Below are 17,429 nucleotides of genomic sequence, written 5' to 3'. Positions count from 1 at the left end.
TTACACTGTTTCCTTGGTCTTATTCAGAAGGCACAAAAGAAGGAGCTGCTTCATTCTGTAAGAGCACCTTGTGTCTTCCTATATCTCCTTAGTAATAGCAATGGTAACATTATGGGACTGGTAAAACCTCTGAGGAAGGAACTTCTCTTAATAACTTAGTCTTAGTGTGGGGTGGATGGAGGATGTTCTTGTTTCATTAAGCACTGGGTTGTACCAGCATTTCAGGATATGCTGGGGACAGTGATGCTAGGCTGGGAACTCTGGAGGCCCAGGCCTGGCTGAGAGGAGAGCCAAAGGCCTGGGAAGAGCAAGTGATTCTAGACTTTGTGCCTAACCTTGGATATTGTCAGTACCCTCTACCCCTTCAGAGCACACCAATCCAACTTCCAATTCCAGCACCAGTATTTCTTTGCCTGAGGGCCTTCTCTTGCCTCTGGAGCCCACTTCAGCTGCCTACTTGGCAGGCTGGAAGTTTAGGAGAATTATCACACCCCTGAGAGCAGCCTTCAACCAATGATTGACAGGAGTTCGTGCTTAGATACCCAGTTCCCTCACCCACTGGCTTGGATAGCTGACGGATATGCTTGACACTGGCTTTCCCAGCAGGCTGACGCTCTAGTGACCCACTGTGGTAGCTGGCCTGACAACACCCTCTTTATTGGCCGCCATCCCTTTCTTGTCTCACTTTTCCACTCCCCTACTGGTATTCACCTTCACCTCCTAAATCAACCCTTGCACTGGAATCCTTTGCTTCTGTGGAAAGCTAAGAACTAAAATATGTTGCCTCGTCTTTCAGAGAGAAAGTTTCATGCACCTGGCACAAATGCCCTCATACCTATAAGGTGGGCATGGTGAGCAAGGAATCAAAGGGAAGGCAGTAGTCAGTGGTCCAGATTACGAGTGTGCCTGTCACAGAGCCCAAGCAGGGCTCTTGGAAGACAGCGCTTGGAAGAGCATTGCATACCTACCTTTGACTTCCTTCTCTGTGCGTGATGCTGACTAGCCCTCTTCTGCCCATATATTCTTTCTCAACACTAGGCACAATTCAATGAACCAGGACTCTGTTTTCTAAATTACCATCACATTCAAGCCTTGCCTCCCTGAGATGGTGCCAAGTCATCTTGATGGAGCATCAAGTTCATCTTGAGTTACATGTTTACAGGCAGTCTCCTGGTTTCTTTTCTGTAGCTAAATACCTTTGATTTCATCTGCCTGGCACCCCTGTCCCTTCTCCTAGGAACGGTCGCACAGTCTTCCATTCCAACCACATAGTTCTGTGGGATCTGCCAGGTCCGTCAGCAGAATTGAAGGACATATGCTTGCCATCCTTTCCCCCAGACATAATGGCTTAAAGAGCGAATGAGACTTGAAAAACTAGAGACAACAGTGGACTTTTTGAACTTGCTGATAAAATAATGGAGAAAGGTAGGCTCAAAGCTCTAGGAGGAGTTGAGGTCAAAGAAGAATCTTTTGTGTTCTTTGTATTTGACTTCAAACAAACTGAAAACTTGGCAATCATCCTGGATTCCTCCCTCTAATCTTAGTCAAACTTGCTCCTCCCCTTGCCAGCACCTTGATTCAGGTCCTCACCTCTGCTCCTGGATCACTAGAACAACCTTCCGACCTCCTGCCTCAAGCCACGGCCCCTCTCTTCTCCAGTTGCTGGAGTATTCTTTCTAAAATGCAAATCTGATCTTGTCTGTCAGTACTTACAGCCCTCTGTGGATTCCTGTTGCCTGCAGGAAATCGTTCAAATTCTTTTGAGGATTTCAAAACTGCTGCAGCTCTTCTTGTTCAGGCCCTGCCCACCTCTCCAGCCCTCTCTCTCCACTCATCCCCTTGCATAACACGCACTAGCTCTTTCCATTGCTGTGGTTGTGGAATGTGCTATACTCACGCTCACCTCCATGGCTTTGCATGTACCATGATTCCTTCCTTATGGAATACTCCCTCTTCTTCCCTCTGCCTCCTCCTCCATGACCCCACTGTCTCTTGCTGGTCCTTTAAGGCTGAGCTGAAGTGTCACTTCCTCTGGGAAGACTTCTCCAACTCCCTCCCACCTGAGTAAGTGCACCTTGTATTTTCCTATGGTGACACCAAACCATTTTCTAATTGCTTATTAATAGGAGAGCTTGACCTGTGTCCCTGGAGATCAAGGAGGTCTAGAAGCTGATGTCTCGCTTTCCTGGAAAAGTTCGAGTGAGCAGTGGCTGGGCTTTGTCTCATGGCCCAGGGAGAAAAGAGGACTTTGGTGGGAGGGGCCTGTTGTCCAGGTTTTGGGTGGAACAAAGGGACAGGCTCTCCCCTGGGCCAAGTGGACACTTCAGAAGGTACTTGGGCTTGAGTCATTTGATGGAACCTCTGCCCAAGGGCACTGCTGAGCAGGATGAGATGACAATAGAAAGAGTCTACATAGAGTTTGCCAGTAGAACCAGGTGAGAGGGCAGTTACAGGGAACCAGCCAATTATTGCATCTCTACCATCAGAGAGCGATGTAGTGGGAGATCCATACAGGGGTCCCTGGAAACCCCACATAGAGGAAAGGGAAAGCTTTTCACCACCGCCAGAAAACATAAGCAACTTGCCCAGGATTTCACAGCTAGGAAGTGACAAAGTTGGGATTTGACCCTGATTACACAGGATCAGGTCAGTGGGTGGCCAGACAGGGGTGACTGGGGGAGAGACTTGACAGTGGGAGTTTTGGGTGAGCTAGATATCAAGATTTCCTGGAAAAGGAGGCAAGTAAGAAAAAAACAACAGGGGTAACATTCCTTACTGCAGCTTCAAAAACTTCCATGGCCGAAAACTCAGTTACCCAAGAAGTGGGCACATGGCTACTTAGCCCCTTTGATTCTTTGATCCTGTCAGAAGAGTTTCCTGCTTTGAAGAGTTTCCTTGAAAAGCAAAGCCCCCTGCATTCTTCAGCGATGGAAGGAAACAACCTAGGAAGCCCTCAGCCCGTCTGAAGTCTGGTCACTCAAGGGGCTTGGAGAAACCGTAGCATCTATTTCATTGTTCACCTTGTTCCCGGAACCGTCAGGACTCAGTGATCCTCCTCAGTATTAAAACGGTGGCAGGGCTGAAGCTCAGGCGGAAACAAGTGGAATTTATCCCTGTCGCTGAATAGGGAGCCGCCTGCAGCAGCTGGACCCAGTCTTTGCAGTATGCCCCCACACATCCCAACTCACCCCGTGGGCGCCTTCCACCTGCCTGCCTGCTCCCTTTACAATAACGAGGTTTAAGCAGAAACAAAGTGAACGAGTGTGCTTTAGAGAAACAGTCCTGGCCGCCCCCCGGAGTTGTATTTCTGGAGTAGGAGCGGGTTGGGGGTGGGGGAGCAGCCGTGAAGCTCGCAGAGCGGGAGCGCGTCACCGTCGCCTCCAGAGATGCTGCGCTGCCCAATAGGCAGGGGCGGTCGCTCGCAGCCCGGTGGGAGCAGAGACATAAAAGTGCGGAAACCAGCCCGGAGCGCGCCGATCGAGGGCTGGAGGCTAGCGGCGAGCGGGCGCCGCCGGGCGCTGGAGGTCCCGGGGTCCCTCCCCGGCCAGCCCCGCGCGCTCCTCTCCGCGCGCCCGACTGCACGCGGCCTGGCAGGGACGTCCAGACTGCACTGTCCCGGGCGCAGCGGCTCTGCAAAATGGTCCTTCACTTCGTGCTGCTCTTCCTCCTCCCATTGGTGCGAGCAACCGAGCGCCCCGAGGGCCTGATGGACGAGGAGGGCCTGGAGGCGGCCCTGGCCGTGCCCAACGCCTCGCACTTCTTCTCTTGGAACAACTACACCTTCTCTGACTGGCAGAACTTTGTGGGCCGGAGGCGCTACGGCGCCGAGTCCCAGAACCCCACGGTGAAAGCCCTGCTCATCGTGGCTTACTCCTTCATCATCGTCTTCTCGCTCTTTGGCAATGTCCTGGTCTGTCATGTCATCTTCAAGAACCAGCGAATGCACTCGGCCACTAGCCTCTTCATCGTCAACCTGGCCGTGGCCGACATCATGATCACTCTCCTCAACACCCCCTTCACTTTGGTAAGGCCGGAGGGCTGGGCGGGCGCCCCCCTGCCCTTCTCAGTCTCGTTCTCAGCTTTTTCTCTCTCTCAATTCTCTGTCGTCTCTCTCTCCACCTGGATTTCTCTTCCTCCTTATTTCTCTGTCTCCCTCTTCTGCCTGTCTTCCTGCCTTCATCTTTCTTAGTCTTTTTTCTCTCTTGCTCTCTTAGCTCTAAATTCTCATCTCTCAACTCTCTCTGTTTTTCTGTCTCAGATTTTGTCAGTCTCTCTCTATCATTCTGTTTGTCTTTCTATCTCTCTGTCTCTGTCTCTCTGTTTGTCTCTCTCAGAAGTCTTTCTCTCTCTCTCTCCTCTGCCACTCTTTCTGTGTGTTCATCTGTTTTCCTCTCTGTGACCCTGTCTTTCCCTGTCTCTGTCTCTAACCTCACCTTTCCCTCTGACTCTTTCTGCTTGTACATCTCTCTGTGGTTTGTTTTTCTGTTCTCTCTCTCTCATCACCTTCTAAGCTAGAGCTTCTGCAGCTGGTGGCATTGGGGTCAGTGATTGTGTGTCTGCAGCCAGCTGTGAACGAGTGACCAGTTCCTGTTTAATGTCACTGAGCATGGGCCTGTTTGATAATCAAGCAGTACATTGAAGCCCCTTGAAATGTCAGCAGAGATTGTTAGGTGACACCCCCCCCCCCACAGCTCATTAAATGCCACCCCCCTCTGCCATGGGAGGCAGCTTTGCGCCACAGCTGAAAAACCAAGCAATTGCTAATTGTTAATGGAAACTTAAGTGCATTTTCCTGGACCACTTATTCAAATTGTGTTTTGCTTCTGTGTTTTGACAATGAGGCTGTGTTGGAAGGCTGTGCTGGCAAAGAGAGGAGGGTGAGGGGGGCTTGGGCCCAGGGGCAGCCCGGGGGCTTTTGCATACGGTGGTGGTGAGCCTCCTCCCCAAGCCCTGGCCACTCGGCATTAGTGGAGTCATTTCTGTCGCTCTGTGACTTGGGAGTGTGGTACTCAGATGATTTGGGACTGTGAGGGTTATGACTGAGCAATCGTAATGACAATTATGCCTTATGTTTCTGTAGCATAAATCACATTTTTGCAATGTATGGAATAGCCTTATTGTTATTTCAGTTATTACTAAAGCAGCATCTGTCCATTTCCCTCTGTGTCTATCTCTTTCTCTGTCTCTCTTTCATGCACACACACTCAACCAGAAAGAACAGAGAAGCAAAAAAGAAGACGGTGAACTCCCATCCACCTGTGTGAACATCGTTCCAAATCTTACATTTTAAAACTACATTCTCTCTCTTGTCCTCACATATGAGGACATTACTCACATTTTGCAGATAAGGAAACTAAGGCACAGAGAGGTTCAATCCCTCGTCCAGGGTCACTCAGCTAGTAATTGGCAGAGCCAGGATGAGAATTGTTTCCCCTGACTCAAGTCCAGAGGTCTGTCCACTAAGCCATCCAACTGAGGACAGCGGGGCACTCTTGGACCGTGCTAAGCTTCCACTACTGCAAACCATGGACGTTGCCTGCTCTCTTTCTAGCCTACGTTTACCCGATTCTTGGCCACTCAGGATCCTCTGGGCACTAGCCAAGGAACCAGGGACTTCCAAATGCCCCACCCATAACTGCCTCCTGCTGCCTTGAAGCACGGAGAGTGCATCTCTGGCTCTCCTTGGCTCCCCTCTTGGTTTCTGACCTGACAAACTGCAATACTGGGGTCGGGCTGGACTGCCCAGGATGGGAACTGGAGGGCCTCAGGGCATGGCCCTTGTGCTGCTGCACAGAGCAGGATGCACACTTAGATCTGCAGTAGAGACAGGGCTGTGGAGAGAGAGGCTGTGGACCCCGGGTCAGGCTGCAGTGAGAGCTGATAACTCTTGCCCCAGAGGATCTCCTGTGAGAGAGGGGATGTCAAGGTCCTGAGAAGCCAGCACCCTTTCCAAGATGATCCACAGCAGCTTGGCCTTGAAGCTGACCCATGTAACTGCTCCAATCCCAACTCCCGTCAGAGCTTACAAGGTGCTGGCAACCAGGGAGAGTGAAAGGTTTGGGGGAGGAGAGTGTCTTCAAAGCCCTCAGCCGTGCTTCCCCACTGGGTAAAGAGTCCTGCCTTCGGGCTGGCTGGTGACAGTATCCTTCCTCCCTGGTCTCCCTTCCTGTCTACTTTGCACACAACAATCAGCCTGAAGTCCAGCTCTGGTCACTGAGAGGCAAGCGAACAGTTGCTGACTATTTCCATGGCAGAGACAGACACAGAGTGTGGCGGAGCCTGCAGGAGGAGTCATTCCTTCTGACCCGCCAGAGTCCTACAAGAGGGTCCAAAGAGTCTGTACAAAGAATGTGACATTTCAAAGGTGCCTGGATGAGGAGGAATTTCCCAGGTCCAGATGAAAACTCGATGCGGACACAAGGACCCGGGGGAACAAACGCAGGGCAACAAAATTCACGGTGTGTTGAGGGAATGTTGGGTGGCTCATTGTAGCTGGAGCCACAGAGGCAGGAAGCACAGTGAGGGAGCGGGCCGGGGAGGAGGGAGCTGAGGTGGACCAGAAAGGAAGGCTGGGGCCAGGTCGTGAACGGACCTGGACACTCCTAAGGCATCTGGCTCTGTCCTGAGGGCCGTGATGATTCTAAGCAGAAAGGTGGCAATAAAGTGATTTGGGGTTAAGAAAAGTACTGTTATCCATGTGAAGGCTGAATTACAAGTGGATGAGAGACTGGAGGACGAGGAAAGCTCTTAGGAGGCTCTAATAGTCCAGGTGTGGGATGATGGGAGACTCCACTAGAGCCACGGCCTCGGGACTGAAGAAGAGGAAATGGATTTGAAAACCACTTGGAGTTAGCACTGGTTGGCTCTGGTAATTCATTGAATGTGGGAGGTGAGAAGTAGGAATAGCTAAAGATTTCTAGCTCTGTAAAGTACTAGACATTACCCTATAATGTTACTGGACTGCTCGAGAGCCTCATATGGCTCCCACCTGCCTACCCCATGGAGGGTAAAGTCCATTGTCTGCTGTCCTAGTTTCATGATTTGGCCAGACTTGTCCCTCAAGACTCTTCCACTCACTCCAGCCAAACCATTCCACTCCTTATTACCCAAACAGGTCCTGAGATTTCTGACCCAGTGCCAACCATTTTGTTCTTATCTCCATGTGTACACATCTGACCTATGCTTTAAAGCTCATCTCAAATGTCTCATATGTTATAATAATGGCCATTAGTAGTGTTAAGTACTTGCTAGATACTAGGCACAGTTGTACCTACTGTGTACTGTACATATGTTATCTTTCGTTTGATTTCCATAACAACCCTGTGAACAGAGTTGGCCCCATTTTACAGATGAGGGAAGTGAGGCTCACAGAACCTAAGTGCCTTGCCCAAGGTGACAGCAGTAAGTGGCAAATACTCAGCTGTGAACCACTATATGATAGCCTTTCTGCAGGGTTATCTGCTCTGTTTTTTTCTCTATCATCTCTCTCTCTGCCTCAGCTCACACCCACCCCCCGCAGTGGCCCCAGTGCCCTTTGTCTGGGCCTTCTGTAGGGCACTGAATACTTTTTGTCTTGCACCCAAGGTAGCTTCTGCCCAGCCTGGAAGCTCCTTGATCAGAGTTGATGCTCAATCTCTCTCGGACATGGGACATCACTCACAGGAGCTGCTCAAGTACTGAGTGAGTGAGCAAATAGCCATGGATGATGTGGGATGAGGCGTAGGACTGCTCCTAGAGCCCTGCACTGTCCCAGGAGCTTGTCTTCTCTCCCCACCCTGCCCCTTCCTGCCCCTGCCCACACCTTTCCAGGCCCCTGTGTCTCCTTCCCAGATGATGTGTTGCAAGGCCTGCTCAGCCAGCAATCAAGAGCACAGCCCATATGCTATGTTGAGACTTTTCAGATGTGTCTCACCCATTAGTCTGAACTCATACGGGACAAGAATAAATTTTATTATTACCATAAAAATAGCTACTATTTATTTTGAATAATATCTTTCTAGCAATCCACCAGACTTTGTGTTCCACCCTTTATAGACTTTTAAAAAACTTAATCCTTCCAATAAACCTATAAGGAAGAGATTTTTAAGCCTTTTTTTGCAAATGAGGAAACTGAGGTTCAGAGAGGTTACATACTTTGTCTAAGGTCACACAGCTAGAGACTTTAGAGCTGGGAAGTTCAACTCTAAAGCCCATACCCTTCCCACACTCTCCTGGCACTAACGGAGCCTGGCCCCAGCACCATGATTTGGATTTGTTGAATTGAATGATGAAGAATGAGTTGTGCTGGAGAAAGTCATGTGTGATCACAATTCAGCAGTGTAGAGTGGAAGAAGGGAGGAGCTGGAAGAAGCCTCCTGAGGGATGCTCCTCAGAGACCACAGTGGGTGAGTGTGAGGGTCAAGGCCCGCCTGTCTCCTGACCTCTGTGGGCTTGTCTCTAGGTCCGCTTTGTGAACAGCACGTGGGTGTTCGGGAAAGGCATGTGTCACGTCAGCCGCTTCGCCCAGTACTGCTCCCTGCACGTCTCCGCGCTGACGCTGACGGCCATTGCCGTGGACCGCCACCAGGTGAGGCCACCTACCCCCAACTCCCTGTCCTTTCCTCTCTGGCTTTGCTTTCCACGGGGCTGCGGGAGCTCTCAGGACAATGTTTTAGCCCATTTTCCAATGAGGATATTTGTCTTCTTATTGACCGATTAGATTAGGCATGTTAAACCCTTTGTGCTAGATGCTGCAAACAATTCTTACCAGTTTGTTGTTCTGATTAAGACTCACTGCCAGCATTTTGCTTGTTTTAGGGGTAGAAAAGCAAACCCGGAAAAATCACAGATGAAAGGGAAGTGGCAAGTAATTTTAGGTCAGAGACGAGGCTCCTGACTGGGAGATGGACATTCCCTGGCCCGGCTCTTGCGGAGGAAAACAAGCTAGTACTGGGTGAAGCGGCTGGCAGGTCCAGGTGGCAGGAGCAGGCATGGGGGTGGGGCAGGAAGGCCCCAATCACTGTCCGTGCCCCATCGGACTCATGAGTGGGTATGGTGAAGGAAACTGAAGAGGACCTGTGGGCGCCTCTCCTGGAGGAGGATGGCTGCAGGGTAGTTGCCTCGCACATGCTAACTCAGTGAATCCATGTCGCATACTCAGGTCTATGCTGAGTCAAGGAATGGAAACTCAGGAAGCTGCCTACATAGCTTTCCCAAGTTCACACACTTGGTGAATGATGAAGCTAGGATTAGGGCTGAAGTCTGTCTGGCTCCAAGCCCATGCTCTGATCACTAGACCACCCTGCTGCGAGGAGACTCAAGGGCACCCACAGGGCCAATGTCATAAGGACCACCAGGACAAAGAGAGAGAGAGAGTTTATTCTGAGTAGCTCCAAGAGGTGCAACAAGGACCAGGGATAGGGGGCTTCAAAGATGCAGATTCGAAGATGCAGCTCAATAGGAAGAAGGATTTCCTAACAGACTGTCCGAAGGTGGACCAAGCACCCTGGGGAGGTAATGTGTTACACGTCACAAGCCATATTTAAGCAAGGTCTGGATGATCGCTTGATAGGGATGTTCTAGAGGAGAGTTGTGCATCTGATAGAGAATTGGACTCAGCAAACTTTGAGATTGCTTTATCCCTGAAATGCCATCCTTTTGGCATTTATATTACAGATGCTTTCTTACAAAGTGTGAAAAGTTTGCATACAGGTATTTCTTGCCTCTTTTTAACCTTCTCCCCTAATTCAACAAGAGGGGTTACCTTTTACTGGCCTATGCTTACCTGCATTTAACACAGCTAGCTGACACTTGATCCTTGGGCCAAGGGTGGGTCTAAGGAACAGGGGGTAAGCCTTGCCTACATATGTCACAGCATTGCTGTGACATATACCCAAACATAGGACCCTGTCCCAAAGCCAGCGGAGTATTTGGGACCTCTGACCCAGGCTTCCACTTCCTTCAGCAACCTGAACAACGAAGGAGTATTAGGGACAAAGATGGCAAAGTCCGGAATGGAGGTGTGCTGGGCACCTTCTAAAATTTAGTCACTTGTTCCTGTAAAACCTTGAAAACATTGGAGAAAAATTTGGGAGGAAAAAAAGTCCTCAGGTCACAGCCAGAATGTCCAGTGTGTCCTGGGATGGCATCCTGAGTCAGGGGCAGCTCTTTATGACCTCTCTCCCGGACGGTGGACTTCCCTGTCCCAAAATGCCTTTTTCAAGAAATAATGGTTCTAGTCTTAAAATGAGGATGCTGTTAAATTTCCAAATCTTTATTTAAATCTTTTTGGAGACTTGATTGGCACGCACATACAGTAGCAATTCCAAGATGCTTTTCAGCCTGAAGCCGATAACACTGGCTTTATTACAAGTGTGGGAAAGCTGGGCCCCATTGCAATTTTAGAAACGGCTTTCATAAACAGTGTTTTGAACTCCCAAATAAATGTCAGTGCAGCTTCCCGTGCTAAGTGGTGAGAGTCTCCTCTCCATGTTTGTCAGACCCTCTCGGAGCCCTTCATAACCTAAGGAGTCTAGAATCATGGGGAGACAAGATCAGATCCTGCCTGAGGTGGAGGCGGACCATGGCTGGTTCCTCTGCCAGCCTTGCTATGGAGGCCGTGCAAGCAGAACACACCCGCCCCACTGCCGTCCTCTCACTGCACCCTGGTTCTGCCATGAATGACCTGCCAAGAGGCATTTGAACTGCCTGGAGCCCTGAGTCCTGATGACACCCTCTTTCTACCCCTGGATGTGGGCTGTGGGCGGGACACGGCTGGAACGCCCCACCTGCCTGCTGCAACTCAGGGCTCAATGAGTGTACAAGATGCCTGACTTTATAAATATGACCTACCTGCTTAATTGTGACAAGTAAGCTGCGACGTCTGGATTTCTCATTTGTTTCAAACTTCTTCAGTCAGTGATGCACACAGTTGGCTTGTTTTCCAGGTCATTATGCATCCGTTAAAACCCCGCATCTCCATCACAAAAGGTGTCATCTACATCGCAGTCATCTGGACCATGGCTACGTCCTTTTCACTCCCACATGCCATCTGCCAGAAATTATTTACCTTCAAGTACAGGTGAGATTAACTAGGAGGGAGCAGCCTGGGGACTGGGAGGAACTTGACAGAGGGAAATCTCAGCCCCTCTGGGATCTGAGAGTGACAGTACCTGCCACACCACACTGTTCTCTTTGCCTCTCTCCTAACCTGTTGCTTCCAGGCCTGTGCCTATCCTCTGCATTTCTCCTGCTTTTTCTTGTCTTTTCTTCTCAACAACTTTTGCTCCCTCCTTATTCTCTGTCCCGTTTGTCTGCAAGGTCAAGGCAATAGCGATCAGCTTCTGTCACCAAGCTGACAAGACAGCTTCTGTCTGTCTCACTCAGACTGAGGCTGGAAATCACCCAGGCCTTGTTTAAAATGGCAAGGTTTCAATTCTCTCACACAACCTACAAACAAAACGTACATATCTATGTGTCTGCGGCAGGATGCTCTCCTTCCCACTCAGGTTTCTTTGTCATATGCTCTCAGAATGAGAATTTCTTTCGAAGCACTCAGTTCTTTAAAACACTTGTATGTGCTACTGGTTCATTAAAGGCGCTCTCCCCCGCTAGACTGGAAGGTTGGGGAGCGCTGGCCTGTTTCCGACTTGATTGGCTAGCTTGGTGTCCCTAGCACCCAACTTACTGTCTCCACGTACCAAGCCCTCGATACATATTTACTGAAGGAGTGACTGAGTTTAGAGTGATTTTCATCAGTTTGTAGTTGCTCTAGATGAGGTTCCTTAGAAGCAGACCTGAGATAAAGGAAGGACTCCCGTGGTGATTTATTGAGGAAGTGCTCCCGGGAGAACTGGGTAAGGGAGTGGGGAGCAGGACAGCAAATAGAGGGAGACTAAGGCAGGGAGGTTTCCGGGAAGCCGCAGCCTGCTCCACAGGGGCTCTGGAGCAAACTGGTAACGCAGTTTACCCGCCTAGGGCAAAGGAGCTGGGCTTTCATATTCCAGGCCTCCCTGGGGAATATGGGGATTCCGGGCCACTTCTGGCTCTTGGTGGATCTGTGGGAAGTGTCTTCCACAGCCCGAGGGTAGTCCTAGGCACCCAGAAGACCACAAGTGCCAGCTGTTTCTTGTACAGAGGCAAGATTTGGGGGACTGTTGCTCCAGACAAGTAAAGGGGGTCTGAGGGGACCTAGGGGAGGGCACTGCTCACGTGTCCCACAGTAGCCGTGCACTGCCCCATCTGAAACATCTGCTTACACACACTCCTATGGCGTCAGCAGGGTCCAGAGAACAAGCTCTGAAGGCCGAGGTCAACTCATTTATAAAGGCTCCCTCCCCGAGTTCTAGGACATTGGAATGAGTCACATACCCAAACCCCCCAGCATTCAGGTTCCCCATCTGCCTTCACCCATGGAGGGCTATTTTTTTCCTGCTAACAAAAGCAAAGAGAGTTCTCTCTTTCTTTCACTAGTGATGGCCACCAGCACACATAACAAGAGCCAGAAGCCACATGGTGTAATGACAAAACAGCCATTTGAGTTGCTGCCTAGGCATTTGACAGCATGATAACCCTGCTCACGCCCAGAGTAAGGACCTGAGCTTAGGATTCCTGCCACACGTGTCACCTTGCTTTTCCTCGGGCACCTTTTAAAATGACCACTCAGAGTCGAGCCCATGAAAGATTAGTGACCCACACCCCAACCACCCTATAAGTAAGAAATGCTCGCTACTCTGCGTTCTGTCTCCTGTTTGCTCATGACCTAGGACGGAGGACTGCCCTTCCCCTGGCTCACTGCACCCCTGTTCTGGGATCTGTAAGTAATAAATCTTGTGACTTTACTTCCTTTGTGTGACTGTATTGAAACTGTGTCTTCAATCAAAATGGCCCCGGGGTTTTCACTTCCCCAAAGAGGGAGTTCTGATGCTGAGGGAACTGCCTGCCCACCCGGTGTGGGTGGACTGTGCCTCCTCATTCAGCAGGTCATGATCTGTGTATTCTTAACACACCAGCTCCAGGTTTTCTAACACACAAGGGTATCCCTAAAAAGCTCAAAGAGGACTGGATACATTCCAAAGAAAATCAATACTTGTTTTATGAGTGGCTGAAGGTATGTTAGTTCAGGCATGGCCACCTACATTCTCAAGACCCATCATTTCTTTGCCCCGTTCCTTGATTCCCCTCCAGAATGGGAGCAGGTAGCACAAAGGGGAATTTCAAGATTTCCTGAATATACTGTGCTCCCAAGATAAGTTAATTCTAAGACTAGGAACGCCAGTGTTTCATTCATTCATTGAACAAATATTTATTGGGTCTCTATCATGGGCTAGGAATAATACAAAGTTAAGTGGACACTGAGAAATCTAGGTGTATTCCTTATCTTTTATGGAACTTTATGGAACTCCCAGCCTAGTGGGGGAGCCAGAAATATAATCAGATAATTAGGCCGCAGTATCAAGTGCTATAACAGACAGATGTACCAGGAGCTCAGTGGAGAAAGAGGCCAGTGCTTCTTGGGATAAGGCCTTTCCACACTAACCGCACACCCTCCTTCTGTCTCTCTCTCTCTCTCTCCGCCTTTCTATCTCTCTTTTTCCCCTCCCCCAGTGAAGACATTGTCCGCTCCCTATGCCTGCCAGATTTCCCTGAGCCGGCCGACCTCTTCTGGAAGTACCTGGACTTGGCCACCTTCATCCTGCTTTACATCCTACCCCTCCTCATCATCTCTGTGGCCTACGCCCGTGTGGCCAAGAAGCTGTGGTTGTGCAACACAATCGGCGACGTGACCACGGAGCAGTACCTGGCCCTGCGGCGCAAGAAGAAGAAGACCATCAAGATGCTGATGCTGGTGGTGGTCCTCTTTGCCCTCTGCTGGTTCCCCCTCAACTGCTACGTGCTCCTCCTATCCAGCAAGGTCATCCGCACCAACAATGCCCTCTACTTCGCCTTCCACTGGTTTGCCATGAGCAGCACCTGCTATAACCCCTTCATCTACTGCTGGCTCAATGAAAACTTCAGGATCGAGCTGAAGGCATTACTGAGCATGTGCCAAAGGCCACCCAAGCCTCAGGAAGAACGGCCACCTTCCCCAGTCCCTTCCTTCAGGGTGGCTTGGACAGAGAAGAGCAAGAGCCGGAGGGCTCCGCTAGCCAACAACCTCCTACCCTCCTCCCAACTCCAGTCTGGGAAGACAGACCTGTCGTCCATGGAACCCATCATGGCAATGAGTTAGAGGAGAGTGGGAAGAGGCAGGAGGAGGGCTCTGTCTCCAGCTGAGGTTAGGAAAGAGCCTAAGGACAGAGCCTGGAAAAGAGCCTGTCTCTCAAATTTGACCTTCGCAGTGCTGGAAACAAGTTTCTGCAGAAGCCATAGGCCTCTTGAGTTCCTAGGAAACTCTGCTCAGTCTCCTAGCCCCATTGATATGAAAATTAAAAGGCAACTACCAGCTAGACACATGTTTGTGAATTCCTGTCTAAGAAGCGCCACAAGGCATATCATCCTGGATCTCTGAGCCAGAGAACCCACAACAGCTTCAGCCCAGCTGGAGGCTGAGTCAGTCAACTGCCTCCAACTGTCAGGCAGCTGCCTCCCAACCCTCCCTGCCAGTGAGCATCCATGAAGGACACCTGAGTTATACTTTGGGCGTGGCTGAGCCAGATGCACAGAGCTCTGCTTGAAAAAGGTTCAGTGGCCAGTGAAAGGTTAGCAAACCAGAGCTGGCACGGATGTTTTCCTGCCTGGCTTTCTGAAATTGTTGGACCAGGACAAATCACAATCCTGTGGTGGCCTGGCCTGATACATGACAAGAAAGGACCAATTTGGGTTCTTTAAAACAGAGAGGAATTCCCAGGTTTCCTTAAAACAACAACAAAAAAGATTATTAAAACTTTGGAAAATTCAGAAAAGCACAAAGAAGAAAATAAAAATCACTACTTTATTTCTCCAACCTGTGATAAGTTCTGTTAACGTGCTGTGGGGTTATTTGCGACTTTTTCCTTTGTGTGTGTGTGTGTGCACATGCATGTTTTTGTGTGTGCACATGTGTGTGTGCTTTTCGTTTCATTCTGAATTATGCTTTTTCATAAGATAAGCAAGAAACAGGGGCAGAGCAGAGGACTTCTGAGCCCCTCTCCCAGGAATAGTTGGAAGAGTTGGGAGAGGAACCCAAGGAGAAGACAGTCACAGAGCAGACAGACTGCCTTCATCTTGTAACCAGTGCTGGGAAGGGCATGGCTGAAGTACGACTCCTCAGATGGCAGCCATTGTGATGAGCCAGGGAACAAAACTCATCCAGGAGGTGTAAATCCTTTTCTCCTGCAATCATACAGAACAAGAGGTGATGAAACATTGCCCTGCTTTCACAGGAGATGAGGGAGCAGACTTTCCAACATGCTGGAAATAATTATCCTTGGACACCTCACCCTCCCAAGCTGTCTAGACAGGCTGGTCCTCTGTGTTGTCTGAATAATAAGGCTTCTTCACACCACTTCCCTAAAGATGACTCTGTCAACATCATCGTCAACTCTGGCAGCTCACGTGTCATTTACAGAAACCTATGGCATTGTGATAGTCCTTAAGTACTCCACTTGCCAGAGAAATCTCATTCCAGAGACTGAGTGTTTTCATCACCTTCCATGTGACTCACTGTGTCACCCAGAAGAGAGACTCGTCAGGCAGAATGGAGCTTAATTCACCAGCCCTAAACAATTTTCACCCTCGCACTGGTTTTCGGTTTCTTTCTAACACCAGATCGATCCTGTAAGAAAAGCACAGATGCGGAGCTGAGAGGAAAACCGAGGTGTGGGGAGAAGGGGCTGGGACAAGGTTCACTTCCATCTCTTGGCTGTTAACTAAAACTGAACTTGGTCATATCATCTTCTTCCTTATAATGAACCGTGGGGCTTCATTATACTATTCTCTCCATTTATGAGGATGTTTGAAAATTTTCAAGAGGCAAAATGCAAAAAAATCATATTCTGAACGGTGGGTAAAAAAGTGACTTTTGTGGGGGCAGAGAGCTTTCTAAGCCCATGAAGATGCCCGGGTGGATTTTTCAGGCCAAATGGCTCCCATGTCTGTGCCTGTTGTCTCTGTGGTGTCAAGAAGTAGCTAACGGTTTCGTCTTAATGTTGCCATAGAAATTCTGTGAACCAGAAAGAGAACAGGCAGCAGGGCTACAGAAAGTTGGTCCTGCTCTAGAGTTATGCAGAAAGTTTCACTGTGCTCCTCTCTGAGGACGTCTAGAAACACTGCTGAGTCACAGAGAAGGCCCTGCTCTGGGGGTGGACCACCGATGACCATTAGGCTTGGGTCTCCTGTCAGGACCTTGTCTGCCCCCTTCCCATTGTTCCCTGTGCAACTCAGAGCAAAAAGTGATTTGCATTTGTGAAGGTGAAATTTGTAAAACTTGAGTCTTTCCGATGTGCTGTCGTGAGTACTTTATTGTAAATTGCTCCAGTCTCAATAAAATATATTTTGGGTGTGTGGACTGTGCTTCCTGGACCTGTGATTAGGCCACAGTTGGTGACCTTTAGAATGGGGATCCACATGGATTAGACGGAGAAAGCATGGAGATCATCTGCCCACACCCCTGCACGGTACAGCAGAGGAAGCGCACACACTGAGAGGGGGAAGAGCCAGTTGAGAACCTCTGACTCTTGGTCTAGTACTTCCTCCCCTGAGCTGGCTGCCAAGTCTCCTGTTTTGTGATTATGAGTCTGTGCTGAGTGTTTTAACCTGGTGATCTGTTCTTGGTGATTCAGGAGGAGGCAAAGCTGCCAGTCAAGCCTAAAGAGTGGCTCCCACCCTCAGTGTATGGTAGGTAGTGCATTCTTGTGTTTACCAGGGTTTCTGCTCCACTGGGCCTGGGGTCCCCCATCCTACCAGGTAAGCCGGGTAGAAGCCTTCATTGCATACATAATTATCCTGATGCCATCCAGATCCCAGGAAATCAGTTTCAAATAATTTCGCAGAAGGTTGCACATAGGTGATTTACTCAGCCTAGGGTAAGTTTGAAGGAAAAATGAAAGGCGTAGGTGAAGGAGAAGGGAACAGACTTGCTGACACCTCTTTTGTGAGCTACGATGCTAAATGCTTCTGAGCTCGTGAGCTCCTTCACCCTCACAGCAATTCTCCAAGGTGGGCATTGTTCTTTCTCCACTGCATGGGAGGAAACCAAGTCTCAGCTAAAGATCACACAGCAAAATTGGGAAAATGCTACCTTCTTGGAGATTAGGTTATGAGAGGGCATGTAGAAAAGAATCTTAATTTGCTTTTGATCCAATGTTCTACAAATTTCCTTGACTATGAGATACATTTTTGGGCAAAAACCTGTTAACTGTCTAAAAACCAGTGCTTGAGTGATATGCTTTGGGAAATGCTTGACTAGGTGAGCGCCAAGGCCCCTTGCGGCTCCGTGGTCAGTGAATCCATGGTTTTAGTACAGGCAGGAT

General features: G+C 49.5%; 1 protein-coding gene across 1 annotated transcript; it reads left to right on the top strand.

The window, feature by feature from the left end:
• The first annotated feature begins 3,637 nt into the window (after positions 1-3,637).
• Positions 3,638-14,557, top strand: GPR83 (G protein-coupled receptor 83). The gene is made up of 4 exons (XM_046638434.1): positions 3,638-4,024; positions 8,441-8,566; positions 10,926-11,059; positions 13,585-14,557. The coding sequence occupies exons 1-4, from the start codon at positions 3,638-3,640 to the stop codon at positions 14,207-14,209; spliced, it is 1,272 nt and encodes a 423-aa protein (XP_046494390.1). The 3' UTR covers positions 14,210-14,557.
• The last annotated feature ends 2,872 nt before the right edge of the window (positions 14,558-17,429 follow it).

This window comes from Equus quagga, chromosome 14 (genome assembly GCF_021613505.1).
Source record: "Equus quagga isolate Etosha38 chromosome 14, UCLA_HA_Equagga_1.0, whole genome shotgun sequence".
Taxonomy (NCBI): domain Eukaryota; kingdom Metazoa; phylum Chordata; class Mammalia; order Perissodactyla; family Equidae; genus Equus; species Equus quagga.
The sequence above is the reverse complement of the archived record's forward strand: the minus strand, read 5'-3'. Positions and strand labels throughout refer to the sequence as shown.